General features: G+C 28.1%; 3 protein-coding genes across 3 annotated transcripts; 1 reads left to right on the top strand and 2 right to left on the bottom strand.

The window, feature by feature from the left end:
• Window positions 1–80: 80 nt before the first annotated feature.
• LOC108344837 (sec-independent protein translocase protein TATA, chloroplastic) lies at window positions 81–1,360 on the bottom strand. The gene is made up of 2 exons (XM_017583347.2): window positions 884–1,360; window positions 81–412 (listed from the first exon to the last, which is right to left on the bottom strand). The coding sequence occupies exons 1-2, from the start codon at window positions 1,190–1,192 to the stop codon at window positions 278–280; spliced, it is 444 nt and encodes a 147-aa protein (XP_017438836.1). The 5' UTR covers window positions 1,193–1,360; the 3' UTR covers window positions 81–277.
• Window positions 1,361–3,122: 1,762 nt separating this feature from the next.
• LOC108344689 (light-inducible protein CPRF2) lies at window positions 3,123–5,699 on the bottom strand. The gene is made up of 7 exons (XM_017583140.2): window positions 5,575–5,699; window positions 5,069–5,409; window positions 4,456–4,543; window positions 4,171–4,348; window positions 3,932–4,007; window positions 3,739–3,864; window positions 3,123–3,644 (listed from the first exon to the last, which is right to left on the bottom strand). Exons 2-7 carry the CDS (start codon window positions 5,360–5,362, stop codon window positions 3,306–3,308), a joined length of 1,101 nt encoding a protein of 366 aa, XP_017438629.1. The 5' UTR covers window positions 5,363–5,409; window positions 5,575–5,699; the 3' UTR covers window positions 3,123–3,305.
• A 6,502-nt stretch (window positions 5,700–12,201) lies between these two features.
• On the top strand, window positions 12,202–15,469 carry LOC108343687 (GDP-mannose 3,5-epimerase 2). The gene is made up of 7 exons (XM_017582018.2): window positions 12,202–12,359; window positions 12,754–13,164; window positions 13,269–13,362; window positions 13,462–13,591; window positions 13,918–14,050; window positions 14,617–14,824; window positions 15,004–15,469. Exons 2-7 carry the CDS (start codon window positions 12,755–12,757, stop codon window positions 15,157–15,159), a joined length of 1,131 nt encoding a protein of 376 aa, XP_017437507.1. The 5' UTR covers window positions 12,202–12,359; window position 12,754; the 3' UTR covers window positions 15,160–15,469.
• The last annotated feature ends 1,062 nt before the right edge of the window (window positions 15,470–16,531 follow it).

Raw genomic sequence — 16,531 nt, 5'->3', positions numbered from 1 at the left:
GGGGAAGTAAAAGTACATTGACAGTGCGAATAATGTTACTCTAAAGGACACGGATTAACAAGGAAAGTGGAGTGAACAAATTTGAGCAATACCAACCAAAACTAGTACCCCTCTCATGATATCTTTTATTTGAAAGTTTGGTTGATGATTTAAACAACGAAACTCAAAATCCCAGAAATACTAAACTAACAGATCGTAAAGAAGAATAGTTTCTTTAAAGGCATAGTAATGTCATGGTGATGATTTGGTACCTACTTATCAGATCTAATCTACAATCTTATGCTGTCTCCTTAGAACTAGACAACTCATTGTCCAGCTTCTCCTGTTCACCAATGGCAATAGGTTTCTCAGAAGAGTCCTCTTCTGTGGAATCAGGTTCCTTCTTAAGCTCCGACTCAAATTCCTTTGCCGCCTATAATATTCACAAAAACACCATAACCAGCAATAAAATAAATGTACACAACACTTCACAAACATATCTTTAACCATTAAGTCAAACCCAGAATCCAAATAATTTTTCCTCTGTCCTCTTTCTTCATCACATTGTAATTTCCCCTTTCAAGTTCATTGAATTTGAGTTTGGCTTTAACAAGATCCAAAAATTAGCTAGCTAAAGAGTGATTGTTGTTTGCCTTATACACACACACAAACACATACCATTTCAGTCACTGTATCATTTGTGAAGGCAAATCTTCAACACACCAAGTCATGAGACCAGAATATCAAGTGTAAAAAATTAACAGATTTGAATATTCCAGATTAACAACACAACTACTAAGATAGTATAATTTGAATTTAAGTCTAATCAATCCCAAAATCTATTATAAGAATGCTACAATGTGAAATGATTGATTGTGAAAGAGAAGAAGGGGAAAACAATTACCTGCTGGAAGCTCTTCACAGTTTTGCCGATGCTTCGACCCACTTCCGGCAATTTCTTGGGCCCAAAAACCAGCGCTGCCACGCCGGCAATAACGACGAGTTCTGGCACGCCCAATCCGAAAAGAGCGTTGCAAGTTAAGCCTCTGTTTCTTCTTCTCCCACCATTAACGCTCACTATACTAACCCTTCCACCTCCTGAATTCAACAATTTCGGGTTTCCCAAACACAAAGATGAAGACGAACCCAACCCAATTGCGGCTTTTGGGATTGAACTCGAAAACCCAACGCAGCTCGTCATCCTCATCTCCATTTCTCTCTCTCTCTCTCTCCTCCTCTGTGGCTACGATTTTTGTTTATATTTTCCAAATTAGATAATAACCTAAAACCCTAATCAAGAAAAAAAAAAAACATTGACCACATGGTAATGCAAACAAACAAAACAACCTCTTCTTTACTTCCTTGTGTTGTGTCTATCCATCACGTGTTAAATTTTATTCACTGCAATGATCAATAAATTAAGTGAGCAGTCTCAACTACAAATTTTGGGGGCTGCTCTATAAAAAAATGGAGAAAATATTTGAGAGAGAATTAGAAATTTCTTTTCTGTGTTTTCATGGAGTTTTAAAAGCTGGCTGACGTACATTTCAGTTTCCACTCAAATCTAATTTTATTTTTTATTTTTTACCAAATTTTGTTTTTTCTTATATTCATTTCAGTGTTCCGTTTTCTAAACTGACATTATTAACGCGACTTTCAAATAATCATTGTTTTTAAAATTTTATGACACGATTTTGAATACTGTTTGTATTGATTTAATATGTTAAATTTGTTTCATTATATTCACGTTCGTACAAATTATAAAGGCCATACACACGTTGAAAATGGCATGAAAAATAAATTACTCAATAGAAAATTTAAGATAGAAACACTAAAGTTATATATAAAAAACAAATGTTGAAATGAATTCCAAATTCAAAATAATTTAAGGAGTTTTATTTTCGTTTGAATTGGCTGAAAATATATACATTATTTGTAGATAGTTAAGTTTCTCATTCCTTTATCATGTGTGTAGGAGGAAATTATTACACCAAGGATAAATAAAATTTGTAATTTATCTTGTATTTTGGACTATATTGAATAAAGTGATGATATAATAGATTTTATATTATCTATATAATTATGGTCTTTATTAATTTCTATGTAATACAATTCATTCTTTTTTCTTGTAAATTATAAATAATTCCATGTTGAGTTAATTAGTTTATATTATAAGAGGTTGAAATGATGTCATAAGTACAACCTAACCCTATAAGAACAAATTTTGAGAAACAAAATATAATAGAATACAAATAAAAAGAAATTAATTGGGAAAAATAAAATAAATAGGAAATAAAACTTAACATTAGATGTTTGATAAAATAAAAATAAGTAAGAAGATAATTGAAAGTTATGTAACTAGAGTGTTTCAATGAAAAATAAATTATTTAGATAATATAAAATCTATTATATCATCACTTTATTCAATATAGTCCAAAATACAAGATGAATTACTAATTTTATTTAGGATAATAATAATTTGACAATATTTTTTTAACAATATTTTAACACCGTTTATGTGTCATTTTATGATTGATTCGTGGTGTTTATAATTATTATTATTGATTAATTACAAAATAATACGTTAAAATGTTATAAAAAAATGTTGTAAAATTATGTTATCCTTTTATTCATCCTCTTTCGTTTAAAGAACAACTATGCTCCGTCCATCTTTCTCCCTCTCTCCGCCAAACACTGGTTAAAATTTAGTAACAGATTCAGAACCTTACAACCTCAAAAGTAGATACTATGTAATGATTGCATGTTTCACGAGTGGAATATATATATATATTGAACACATCGATAACATAATTTAGAGACGGCACAAAAAGGATGCATAACTAACAAGTTTCAAAGTGACGTCTTTTAGATTCTAACTAATAACACATGAACTGAATTCCCTTAAGATTTGCTATCATTTTCGATGAAAAATTTTAAAAATGTAGATTTTCTTTATATATAATGTTCAATTTTTTAATATTTATTCAATATAAGATTTAAATTCAAAATTTAAATTTTTAATACAAATAAGATTAGATGATTGATTATATTTGGCATATTTCATGCTAGCAAGATAACTGCAAAGGATAAACACTAATTTGGATAAGGCAACCTCTACCAAACACTTGACACTCTTGTGACCATGATGTCTTTAACTAATATATGTTACACATTAGGCATGTATTAAGATTTGAAAGGGTCCACATAAAATAGGAAAATAACAGTATGCATCCAATTGATTTACAAGAATTTAGTGTTACTTACAACTAGCAGAAACAAGAGCCTAGAATAGTTTCCTCATGAAACCATAATGTAATTTGGCTATGTTATTGCTCTCCACGTGAATCTTCATCACCACGAATCCGCTTCTGAAGATGTTCCAAGCTAGCAACTCTATGCAGGGAATTTCCTCCCCCACTTTTGTTCCAACCTACCACTTTCTGCTGCACACTTTTCACTGAAGAAATGCCTCCGAATCCATTCTTCGAACTCGCTTCACTAAGTTTATGATTTGTGTCTTCTTGCACAGGAACAGCACCACCACCTGATGTCTCAGAACGACTTTCATCAAACATTGCTATTTCCATTGATGACATCTCAGTCATTGCATGAAACATTGGATTCAACCCAGAAATTCTTTTCACTGTCTCTTCAGCCATCTTCACCTACAAAGCAAATCATCACCGTTAACCTTAACCTTAAACTCTATTTTTTAAATCATATAAGAGTGATTTGAAAATCATTGCAGCAAGGATTTACCTTAGCTCTTAACGTTTCAACATCAGCTTTCAATACTCTGTTGTCAACTGCAGCACTGTTGTATCTGTGGTTCACGTCAGTTAAGCGCTTTAACAAGGAAGAATTTTCACCTCTTAATTGGGAGACCTGAGATACAATATAAGGTCAGAATGTACATAACTCTTTGAGGAAATTATTACAGAAACATGCACACCTGTGTCTCCAGCTCACTTAAATGAGCCTGCTTTCTTCTCCTTGAGCGTCTAGCAGACTCCCTATTGGAAAGCATCCTAAAACACAATTTTGTTAAGAGTTTAAATCAAACAAGGTACAATAAATTCCATATTCAATAAGTACATTTTTCCCTTTGAAGAAACTAACATTTCAGACCTGAAGCATTAACGTTTTCTATGCTAAACATATATAGTCAATTACGAGACTCTTGTCTGTTACCTCCTTACTCGTTTTGCATCAGTTGTATTCATTTTTCCAGTCATGTTAATCTCTTCCTCCGCTTCCTCATCATCTGATTGCTCTCTTGATGATGCACTTAATGTTGGCCTCATTGCAACAGCAGGTTTCTTTTGCAGGGAAGGTGATGAGAATGAAATCCCAGTTGCTGCTTCGACATCTGTATTTTGTGATTTAGAACGATCATTTTCCAAAGGACCTTCCATGCTCTCATTCACACGTGCAAAAAAATCATAAATGCTTCCAAAATTATACATTAATTCAAACCTTTCAAGGTTCCAACTTCAGAAGGAACAGCTGCCTGTGATCCACTGTCAGGGAAAGTGGTCGGATTTTGAGATTTGACCAAAGATCCCTATTGCAAGCAGCAGAAGAAAAAAACATGAGATACCGATTCAATTTCCAACGACAAAGAGGTGACAGAAATAGATGATTAATACGGAATTACTCTGAGAAACAGAAAAACAGTACAAAATATAAGGTTGCTAGAGTGAAGGCATTACCTAAATGAAACCACAACATTTAAGACCATACGAAAAACATGGAATTTATGCAACAATTCAATTTGGGAGAAAGAATGGTTAATTAATCAATGAAGTTAACCACAGGTTCAAAGTTTGATTTGTAAAAGTTACATCCCGTGAGTACATAACAATTTTGGAATACCATGCTATCATATCCATGAAAAAAAGCTAGCTTTAAAAGATTGAACACAGATAAACATTAACAGCAGACGAAAATTTAGCAAAACTAATTCAACACTGATGTTTTACATGGTAAGAACACGAATCTATCCGACAAAACATTTACCGTTATTGGTAATCTGCGGATGAAATTGTGAAAAATAGAAAACATCGAAGAAAGCAAAAAGGTAAGATACCCGAGTCAAAGCGACAGCAGCACAAGCGAGGTTAAGCTTGGTTTTAAGAATGGATTGGTAATCGTGGGAATCGACATTTAGAGTTACAGGGATGTTCATGTTGATGTCGGGATCCTTTTTGGGTTTAACGTCGGAGGAAGAAGATGAAGAAGGAGAAACTGCTTCCTGAAGAAACTGCTGAAAGGCCCATTCCGATTCACTACGGTTCATCTTTGACTTTGACTTGCATGATTCCTTCTTCGCCGCCACCCAATATTGCTCCGATATTTCATCCACTGACAACACCCTTTCCATTCTCTCAAACTTTCAATTCCAGTAATCACATCATTCTACCAATGGACCTATCATAACACAAAATGCTTCTGTCAGACCTTCAATCTCATCCACACGAATAACCTCACGTTTTCTTGTTATTTAATATCCATGTCTGTTGGAATTCAATAACAATAATAATAATTATTATAATAATAATAGAAAAAAAATGAATTTGTGAGGTGGCATGGCACCCTCATCCATTAGGGTTGGTTGCTCTTCATTTCAGCATCATAATCCAATACATATCTTCTTCCTTTTCAACGCCCACCAACTTGTTCCTAGTTTCTACTTTTGGCACCAATCCATAATCTCGTCGCTAACTTTTCTTATTTTTAAAACTAAAATTCTTGCTGCTGTTTTCTTGTTTTTCTTCTTCTAACAATCCTCGTAAAATAACTGGAATGATTGTGACGTTATCAACCAGACCCAGTAAATTTTTACACGTATTTTATATCTATTTTTTTTATCAATACAAAATTAGCTTTTTTTAATGATTAAAATATTCCTAAAAATGAGTTTTCTTAAATGAAATCAATTGTGATAAAATAAATAAATAAAAAGATATTTTTATGTTGCTAAAGCGTGTTTATAATATTAGAGTTTTGAAAGAAGGAATATTTATTGACATAAGATGAGGTGTGAGTGAGTCACTGCGGATAGACACGACACAACTGTCTGTCTCTTTCGGGTAATCTTAGGTTGGATTTCCACTTTCTTCTTTCTTCTCTGGACATTTTTCCTCTCAATAATAAAAAATATTAACTGAAAAAAATTTCAATTGATATGATATTTATATTTTTCAATTTTATTGTTTTAGTGTTTTAACAATTTTCCTCTATCTTTAGGTACCACGTTACGTTATATCAATATACATTATGTTATTATTTGCATTTTAATCAGTATCATTAATTTATAGTAAATCAGATAAAGTAAACCACATAATAATATTACTTAAGAGTTTAATTCACTGAGTTGAACTTTGGATAGTTAGAATAGAAAGACTTCTTTACTTTGAATACATTATAAGTGTTATTATCTCTCAATACGTTTTTCTTATGATGGTGGGCATAAGTTAAAATGTTCTGTTTTTTTTTCCTATCTTGTAGTTCAATTTTTATTAATATCCTGTAATTATTTTTTGAAATAAAAAAAAATATTTGGTGCTAATTAGTCCTAAATAACTTTGGTTAATTGTTAAAAGTAGAATTTCTGTCAGATAGAAAGAGAAATTTATTTACTTTTCATTGACAAAATCCTTTTTGAATGTTTAGGAATATGGAAATGATTGGGCACGAAATCAGATCCACTTTTCTGGGTCTTGTTTGGGCCGGGCTTTAAATAATACACCAACCCAAATTGCTAAGCATACCACCTTCTGCTTATTTCAAATTCCGAGTTGAAATGTGTAAAAAAAGGTAATCCCAAGACTATGCAACTAAAGGTAAGATAGTAATGTAAGCAATTTTTTTTAACAGTCTTCTTCTTATTGACTAGGTGGATTTTACATGTAAGTTATTTTCAAAAAATTAAGATTCAAAATATGAATTGAGTATTAATTTTTATAGTAAAAGTAATATAATTTAATTTAAGTATTAAGTCCTTCTAAAATTTAGATATTTTTAATTATATTTTTACTAAAGTTTTTAGTCTATTGATTTGTATTTTTTTTTACTTGAGTCTTTATTGTTTAATTATTTTTAATTAAGTATTTGTCATTTAATCTTTATAATGTGATTCTCATCTTGAAGTGTTAATGTAAAACTATAAATGACTTTTGTTGTTTTAATTTAAAATCTAATAAGATAATCATATCATTCAATCATGTAATCATATGCATAATCTAAATTATTAATATCATTACAACTGTTGATATAGAGGAGAGTGGCTATCTTTGTTATTCAATACATTCTCAAATAATAAATTAAATTAACTAGAGACATCCAAAAGAAAAATATAACAATTTTAAGTACTTGTATTAAAAAGTAATAAAATTTTAGTTAAAAATACTAAAATTTATAAAAAGTTTAAAACTTAAATAAGTCAAATAATAATATTTACGTATATATAATTTTATTTTTAATTGCATTGATGAACTAATTTATATATTAATTTATTACCGGTGTATCATACCTAATTGCACACTCAAATTTATTTAATAGACTACATTTAAATAGACTAATAAAAAATAAAATTGTCTACTAAATATTCCCTAGTAAAATGTTGTAATGAATTAGCTATTATGAAAAATATTAATTATTAATTGTACTACCAAATAAACTTAACTAATTTTCAATAGTATTATAATTCATCTTTTATTATATTAATAATAATTTTTAAAAAGCTTATATAATATTAATATTTTTTTAGAAAGGTATAATCTATACATGTTCTTTCCTTTATTTATTTTCTAATTCGAATTCACAGCTTAGTTTCTAAACCTTAAAGATTTTATCTCCTAAAGAGTCAAGTCAAGATATTCCATTTTTTAATAAAAAATTATTTAAATAATGATAAAATAAAATTCATTTGTATTTATTTAACACATATTACAAGAATAAAATAATTATAAAATGATAATTTTTGTATTTTTTTTAAGAATGAAATAAATTTTTTAAAAATAATATAAAGTAAATATAAAAAAATTGTGTGTATTAAAACATTTAGAATCGAAAAAAAGTATGATTGACATAAACTATAAAAAAGTGGAAGCAGTTATTATTTGTTTGTTTAATATTTTTAAATAAGAGAAAAAGGAATGAAGGAAGGTGCACCATACATTCATACATACATGCATTCATTTATATTCAATTCACAGTCATAAACATTCTTTGTATTGTATTGTTTGGTTTTGCAATGATGATAAATGATTCTGTGTGAACAGTAACTACAACAAAGAATAAAAACAGAAAGAGGAACTTGCATCGCACACAACTCCAAACAACGAAAAGCGCGATTCCAACGTAGATTTGCTTTTTTCCGCTTTCGCGTTCTGTTTTTTCTTCTTAGTGACGTCGTAAGTACTTCCAACAATCATTTTGCGATCTCCTTCTATTCCAATCCAACTTAAACAAATCCTTTTCAAATTTCCAATTTCATCATAGTAATACTTACATACCCCATATTTGAATAAACCTTTTATTATAAATATTTATAAAATTTTAAAATGTTTTTTCTAAAACTTATTTTTATCCTAAGTTTAAATTAGTTTTAATTTATAACAATTTATTTATTTATTTTACCTTTTATGTATATTTATAAATATTTCATTTTAAATTATATATCTTTTTAATCTTTAAATTTAGATATAAAATTATAATTTATCGTTTTCAAATTTTAATATATTTTAATTCCTAAACAATAGATTTAGCTTTTTAACTTAACGTTTATTTATTTTTAAAGTTTAAAGAATAAAACATGAAATAAAATTAACTTCAGTTTCTTGTTAGAAATTAAAAATATATTTAATAATATTTAAATATTTATTTTAGTTTTGTAATTTTGAGTAAAATAAAACAGAAGGGTGAAATATCTTACAAAGAGTTTCCTATAACTGTGATTATTACTTTTTCTTCTTTAAATAATAAAACAATTAGTCTAAAATTAACGTTGATTGTTTCAATTTTTGACATTAATAATCCTTCCACAAATTCATTTACAAACGTTATTATTATTATTTTATTCTAATATTGAAAAATCTAAATGCTTTATTTGTTCAAAAAGAAAATTAGTTGGAAGTTTTCGTAACGAGATTTGAAATTTGTTTTGATTACTAAAACAAAATTTATTCTGATAGTAAGACTCATTTATTTATTATCATTTAAATTCGTATCAATTAATTTAATCTATAATTTATTGTATATGATGAATAATGTGGTTTCCAAAATCAAGAACATCAAATTGATTGGCGAATAATTCAACAAAAAAAAAAAAGGGACTAAGTACTTTTACGAGAATTGACTAATAACTATTTATTGACTAATTAACTTATTGATTTTTTTCACCTGAAACCTTTTAAGGTATAAACTTAAATTTAGTAATTGAGAAAAACAAAATACACACAAGTTACAGCACACACAAATAATATTATTATGGACTAAAAATTACAAGAGATATTTGTAAAAGATTAAATATGTTTTTTCTTTAATATTTAACATCAAATTCTGAAATTTTGATACATTTTAATTTTAAAAATAGATATATATAATTATTTTTATTGAATTATATTAATTTTTATTGAATTATATTAATTTTTTTATGTGTTAAATACGTTTTATATTAATATTTAAATTGTTTATACTATTTTACATATTTTTAACGTATTAGCACTTTTTTAGTTATTTACTCTGTTTTATATGATTCTAACATTTTGATATTTCAGTTGTTGTTTATACTTTCCAATGTTTTAGTTTTAATGTAAGCTGAGAAACATTTAAACTATTTACATTATTTTACATATTTCTAACATATTTTGAATTGTTTATACTATTTCACATCATTTCAATGTCACTTAAGAAAATGTGTTTGATATTTGAAAATAATTTAACATTAGATGAAAATGATTTCATGCATTTATTTATAAAATTTAAGAATCAAAATGTATTAGAATTTAACCAAAAAATCGTCAAAATTATAGAAATAAAAAACATTCTTAACTACTTGTAAATCATTGTTTAATTACATATATTTCCAATAAAGACTACATGTTTTACTCTCGAAAATATATATTTTAACATTTACAATATTAAATACTATCTACTAGTTTACTCAAGATTGAGCATAAATTATGTCTTTAAAAAACTTTTGTCTGCAAATAAAATTTAACATAGTTTCATCTTAAAAAATAATAAGTTGTCTAAAAATATGTCACTGTATGTTAAAAATATTAATATTTTCTAAATATTCATAGACAATAATAAATTATTTGAAATAATTTTCTCAATTTATTTATAGTGAAAGTTGGTATATTTATGTAAGACGTAGATAGAGTATTAGTCGTTATCGTTTAATAATTTAGTTTTGTTTTTAACATTTTAGCAAGAAAAAAACTTCTACATGTACAAACAATTTAGAGAAAAAAATTTTGAGATATTTTCTCTGACCCTCTCATTATTATTAGCAATTTTTTTTTAAATAGTACTTATAAATCATGAAAAATGACATGAGAGATATAACGTACTAAAATTTATAATTTTTAATAAATTTTGGTCAGTAGTGGAAAAAAAATGTCAAAAAATGATGTTTTGTCATTTCTATTATAGAAAATATAAATCTTTATTATGATCATAGTGATTCAAAACAATTTATTATTTTATTGAAATGAAAGTGTTTTTTCTTAAAATATAATATTACATTATTTTATTTATATTATTATAGCATTATTTAAAAATATAACACTGAATGTCAGTCATACAATAGTAGGACTAAGTTAAAATTAACAATTATTATTTTTTTATCCTTTAATTATGTTATTTAATATACAATCTCTTTTAAATTACTTTCTATGTTTTTTTAGCTGTCAACTATTTTAAAAAATTATTCTACATAACTGGGTTTAAAGTTTAAGATGACATTAATTACACAATGTTACTTTAATTTAAGTTTTGATTAATTTATACATGTGTATTTATTATGATAAGGGATATAATAAATGTTCTCGAATAACAATTTTGTTGTGATTAAGAAAACTTTTTCTATTTTTTTTTTGGCAAAATAATATTAAACAACACCTAAAAAGGAATGGACGAATGTCTCTTAGTCTTTATAATAAATATTAAAAATATATTAATATGCTTTTAATATTAAAAATCAAGAAACATTCGTCAAACTTAAATGCATGGAACTACAAAAAACATATTTTATTGATAAGAATGCTATTCTTTAATATTAATCAGGCATTCAATACTTTCCATAAATGTTTTTTTGTTTTACTTATTCTTTAACCGATGCATTAATTTTTATTAAAAAAGACTTACATATTTTTACTAAACAAATATTCGTTTTTCCTACAAGTACTCTTTGAAGGCAATCATATAAAAGCATAATCAATATATATATATATATATATATATATATATATATATATATATATATATATATATATATATATATATATATATATATATATATATATATATATTAAAAAAAAGAACTTTGAATTTGAATTTTGCGTTGAAGGAGAATATTTTTCTACTAATTGAAAATCTGTTGATGCTAAGTCTGTTTTTTTTAATTTATTTATTTTTAATAAATTTTTATATAATAACAAATAAATAAATGAAGAATAGATTTTAAGATATCAACATATTTAATTAAAGATTATATCATGGAAATTTAAAATTATAAGTATATAAGAATTTTTAAAAATAAAATAAAATATATGTACAATGGTTGGAGCTTGAATGATATATTGTAAAATTATTAAATAAGTGAATAATTTTGAAAAATTGTTAGAATATTTTAATAGTATAAGAGTATAATACCTTTTCATGTATAATAAAGTTATTGATTTTATAATAACTATTTTAAAATATTGGTATGCTGAGAGTGTTATCCGTGTAAAAATAATTATATTATTTTTCATTTAGATACGATGCTTAAAGATAATGATTACAAAACTCAACAAACTCATCATAAATGTTAGTATGCTTGTAATATAAGTGGATTATTTGTTCATAACTATTGGTATATCTATTTATAAATATTAACTATAACTATATTAAATAAAAAGTATATATTTAGTATTTAAAAAACAAGTAATAGATATATAATTTATGAAAATTTAATTGTCTTTCCATAGCCTCCAATGGATCTAATAGATAGGAAGCAGTGATACATGAGTGGCTCTGCCTTCACACAGTGGCACTCTCTTCTATATATAGCATTCACACCCACCACACACAACACATGTACTTCAAACCCATAACCATTCCTCTCTTCTTCTTCTTCTTCTCTCAATCCTTTTCACTTTCATTATCAGGTATTCTTCCTCTCAAATTCTTCAACCTTTAGCTTTTAATAATGGCTTATCACTCTCTTATATCTTTCATGTTATCCTTCTCTGCTTTTCTTTAATCTCATTACTTGCCACCTATTTTGGTACTAATATTTTCCAGAAGTTTTGTATCGGCGAGTTGATTTTTTTGCATGCACCCTTTAATTATTTTATTGTTTGTCATAATGCTGTTCCATTCCATGTGCCCTTGTGTGGGGTATGTGCTCTTTTAATATCTGTTGGTTGGTTTTCATCTCCCAAGGTTGTGTACCTGTTTCTCTGTCTGGTTCTTCCTTAAAAAAAGCAACTTGAATGATGAAATTGTTGTTTCTGGTAACGTTTTATGCGTTTCTGACTAATTCGTTCGTGTGGGGTGCAGCATGGGAAGTTCCGGAACCACCGACTATGGAGCATACACTTACCAAAACCTTGAGAGGGAACCTTACTGGCCCACTGAAAAGCTCAGAATTTCCATCACCGGGGCCGGTGGTTTCATTGCCTCACACATTGCACGCCGCCTCAAGACTGAGGGGCATTACATCATTGCTTCTGATTGGAAGAAAAATGAGCACATGACTGAAGACATGTTCTGCCATGAGTTCCACCTTGTTGATCTTAGGGTCATGGATAACTGTTTGACAGTTACCAAGGGTGTGGATCATGTTTTCAATCTTGCTGCTGATATGGGTGGAATGGGTTTCATCCAGTCAAATCACTCGGTCATTATGTACAACAACACCATGATCAGTTTCAACATGATTGAAGCTGCTAGGATCAATGGTGTTAAGAGGTCAGTGAATTTGAACAAACATGAGTTGTGCTGCTACTCTCCATTGCATAATTGTCTTTATCTGTGTCATGATTGAAGGTCTTTTGTTTTTGCTTTTCTTTTAGGTTTTTTTATGCTTCTAGTGCTTGTATCTACCCTGAATTTAAACAGTTGGAAACAAATGTGAGTTTGAAGGAGGCTGATGCCTGGCCTGCTGAGGTTTGTTGCTGACCCTTTAATTAGTTGTTCAAGTTATGCTGGTTATTCACTTGTATACTTAGGTCATCAAGGGCGTGTTTAATTTGTGACTTTTTTCAGCCACAAGATGCATATGGGCTAGAGAAGCTTGCTACTGAAGAGTTATGCAAGCATTATAACAAGGACTTTGGAATTGAGTGCCGCATTGGAAGATTCCATAACATATATGGTCCTTATGGGACATGGAAAGGTATGTTTTTGTTAACAATCCAAGTGTGAGTGTAAGTCTTATATTGGATAAAAATGATAAAATTGAACAATATATAAGGTAGAAGATCCATAAATCCATTATCTTAAGGTTTTTGGTTGAAGTAATGTCGTTCTCCTATGTGGTTTGGCTCAATACTTAGTGATGTTGTGTTTCTTGAGTGAACCTAGACCCATTAGTTCTTGATTGAATTGATAGTTTTTGTAGTTGTTGTCATGTCATATCTATAAGTCGACAAAGTAGTGTTTGACATTTTTGTATAGCTCTTTTGGATTTGAAAGTTTGTTGCTTTTTTGTTTGTAATCCAGGAGGAAGGGAGAAGGCTCCTGCAGCATTTTGTCGGAAGACTCTTACTTCCAAAGACCAATTTGAGATGTGGGGAGATGGATTGCAAACAAGATCCTTCACCTTTATTGATGAGTGTGTTGAAGGTGTACTCAGGTATGCCTTTGCTGATCTCACGGCTAATGACTGTTACATCTAAAATTATGTCTTCCAGGGTTTCTCATATTTTAAAATTTGAATTATGAGTACATCTTTTTGTTTTTATTGAATGCTGAGAAGGAATCCAGTAGTGTGCATTTGCCATTAATTACAAAATGTAAACAATTGTAAAATTTTTATGTTTATCCTGAAATTGCTAGTTCTGAAGATGTTTAAGATTTGCATAGACTGGGAAGAAATGTTAATGTCTCAATCAACAACATCTGCTGAATTGTAAATTTTCTATGTTTATCTTGAAATTGCTAGTTCTAAAGATGTTTAAGATTTGCATAGACTGGGAAGAAATGTTACTGTCTCAGTCAACAACATCTGCTGAATTTAATGGAAGCAATAGTGTTTGAAGTGACTTTACAAGAATTAAGATTTGCCTATTTGGTTGTACAGTGCTTGATTAAATCAAGCCTATATTACCTTCTTTTATGTCTTCTGCTGGCTAGTTCTAATTACTTGGTAAGATGGTTTAAATTACAATGCTGGTTCTTTGTTTTTTTGTTTGTGCTTAGATTGACAAAATCAGATTTCCGGGAGCCAGTAAATATTGGAAGTGATGAAATGGTGAGCATGAATGAGATGGCTGAGATTGTTCTTAGCTTTGAGAATAAGACTATACCAATACACCACATTCCTGGCCCAGAAGGTGTTAGAGGACGTAATTCAGACAACACATTAATTAAAGAAAAACTTGGTTGGGCTCCAACTATGAAATTGAAGGTATTATTGTCATTTTCCTCTCTTTGTATGTGGCTGTAAAATTATCTTATATCTTATAAATGTCCTACCAATTGTGAACATTATATCACATTTTAGTTCACATTCCAGTGTCTGATTAGTATGGAATTTGATGAGTAAGAATGTATGTTTTACTCAAAGTACCTGAATTCTGAATGCAGGATGGGCTGAGAATCACATACTTTTGGATCAAAGAGCAACTAGAGAAAGAGAAGGCATCTGGTGTTGATTTATCAGTGTATGGATCATCCAAAGTGGTGCAAACTCAGGCTCCTGTTCAACTGGGTTCTCTGAGGGCTGCAGATGGAAAAGAATAAAGCCACTGATGTATGAATTTCAGAATAAAATAATATCTGGTGTTGGAAGTGAAGGGTTAGTTTATGTTACTGTTTTACAGATATCTCTCAGATCAGCAGATCACATATAGTAGAGTGACTAAAACATTACTTAAATTTTTCAAGTGAGATCATGTTGGTATTAAGTAGAAATCTTTGGTCACATATTAGCTATTGTTGAAGTTAGTTTCATGTACTTGAGACAGATGCTGTTATGTAGCTAGCTTCTGTGATGTTAATAACTGCTGTTTAAGGTGTTGTTGTTCTATTGGAAATTTTAGTTTGTGTTGAAGTCTAAATTATATGATTTATAATCATGCATTTAATTGTATTCAATGTTTTTCTCTGATCAAGATATGAATTTAGTTTTATAATTTGTGCAGTCAAAGTTATTAATAATTCCTCTCATCTCAGAATAATAATAAATAATGATAAAAAATAAAATATTAAAACTAATTTTATCATCATTCATTTGTTTATATTGTCTAAAAGAATATACACTGGAAAAAACAATCAATACCCGCTTATTATACAAATATGTTAATATATATAAGTAATTATTTTACTCATTTATATGATTAAAAGCGTGATTTAATCAGTTAAACTTTATAAAATATTTAATAAAGTTTAGGGTTAAATATGTTTTTAGTCTCTAAACTATTGGTGGTTTCTGGTTTTCGTCCCTCTTTCAAAGTAAGGTACGATTTGGTCCTTAATCTTTAAAAAACGTTCGTTTTAGTCGAAAAAACGAACGTTTTGAGGACTAAAACGAGGACTAAAAACAAAATTTTGAGGACTAAAACGAACGTTTTTTAAAGATTGAGGACCAAATCGTACCTTACTTTGAAAGAGGGACGAAAACCAGAAACGACCAATAGTTTAGGGACTAAAAACATATTTAACCCTAAAGTTTATATCTAAAAATATTACTTAATTATACAACATTCATATAATTATCTGTTTTCTTTTATATATATATATATATATATATATATATATATATATATATATATATATATAAATATTGGAATGACTCTTGTGGTTTGGTTTTTTACGGCTTTAGAAATTTTTTTTGGTTATTGTATAGTTTAGTTAAATATTATGACTATTCATATTATTATAATTAGTAAAAACATGTGTGTCTGTTCAATTTTTTTATGTAATTAAAAACAATAAAATTATAATTATTAAAATGAATATAAATTTATAATTTTATTATAAATAGTTTTTATTTATTTTATGAATAATGCTTTATCAAAAGTGGTTAAATTTAAAAAAAAAATCAAACTAAACAAAACGGTTAAATTTAAAGAAAAAACCATTACTTAAAGATAAAAATAAAAACAGTTATTTA

This window comes from Vigna angularis, chromosome 6, assembly GCF_016808095.1.
Source record: "Vigna angularis cultivar LongXiaoDou No.4 chromosome 6, ASM1680809v1, whole genome shotgun sequence".
Classification (NCBI taxonomy): Eukaryota; Viridiplantae; Streptophyta; class Magnoliopsida; order Fabales; family Fabaceae; genus Vigna; species Vigna angularis.
This window is presented reverse-complemented; position numbering and strand designations above follow the sequence as displayed.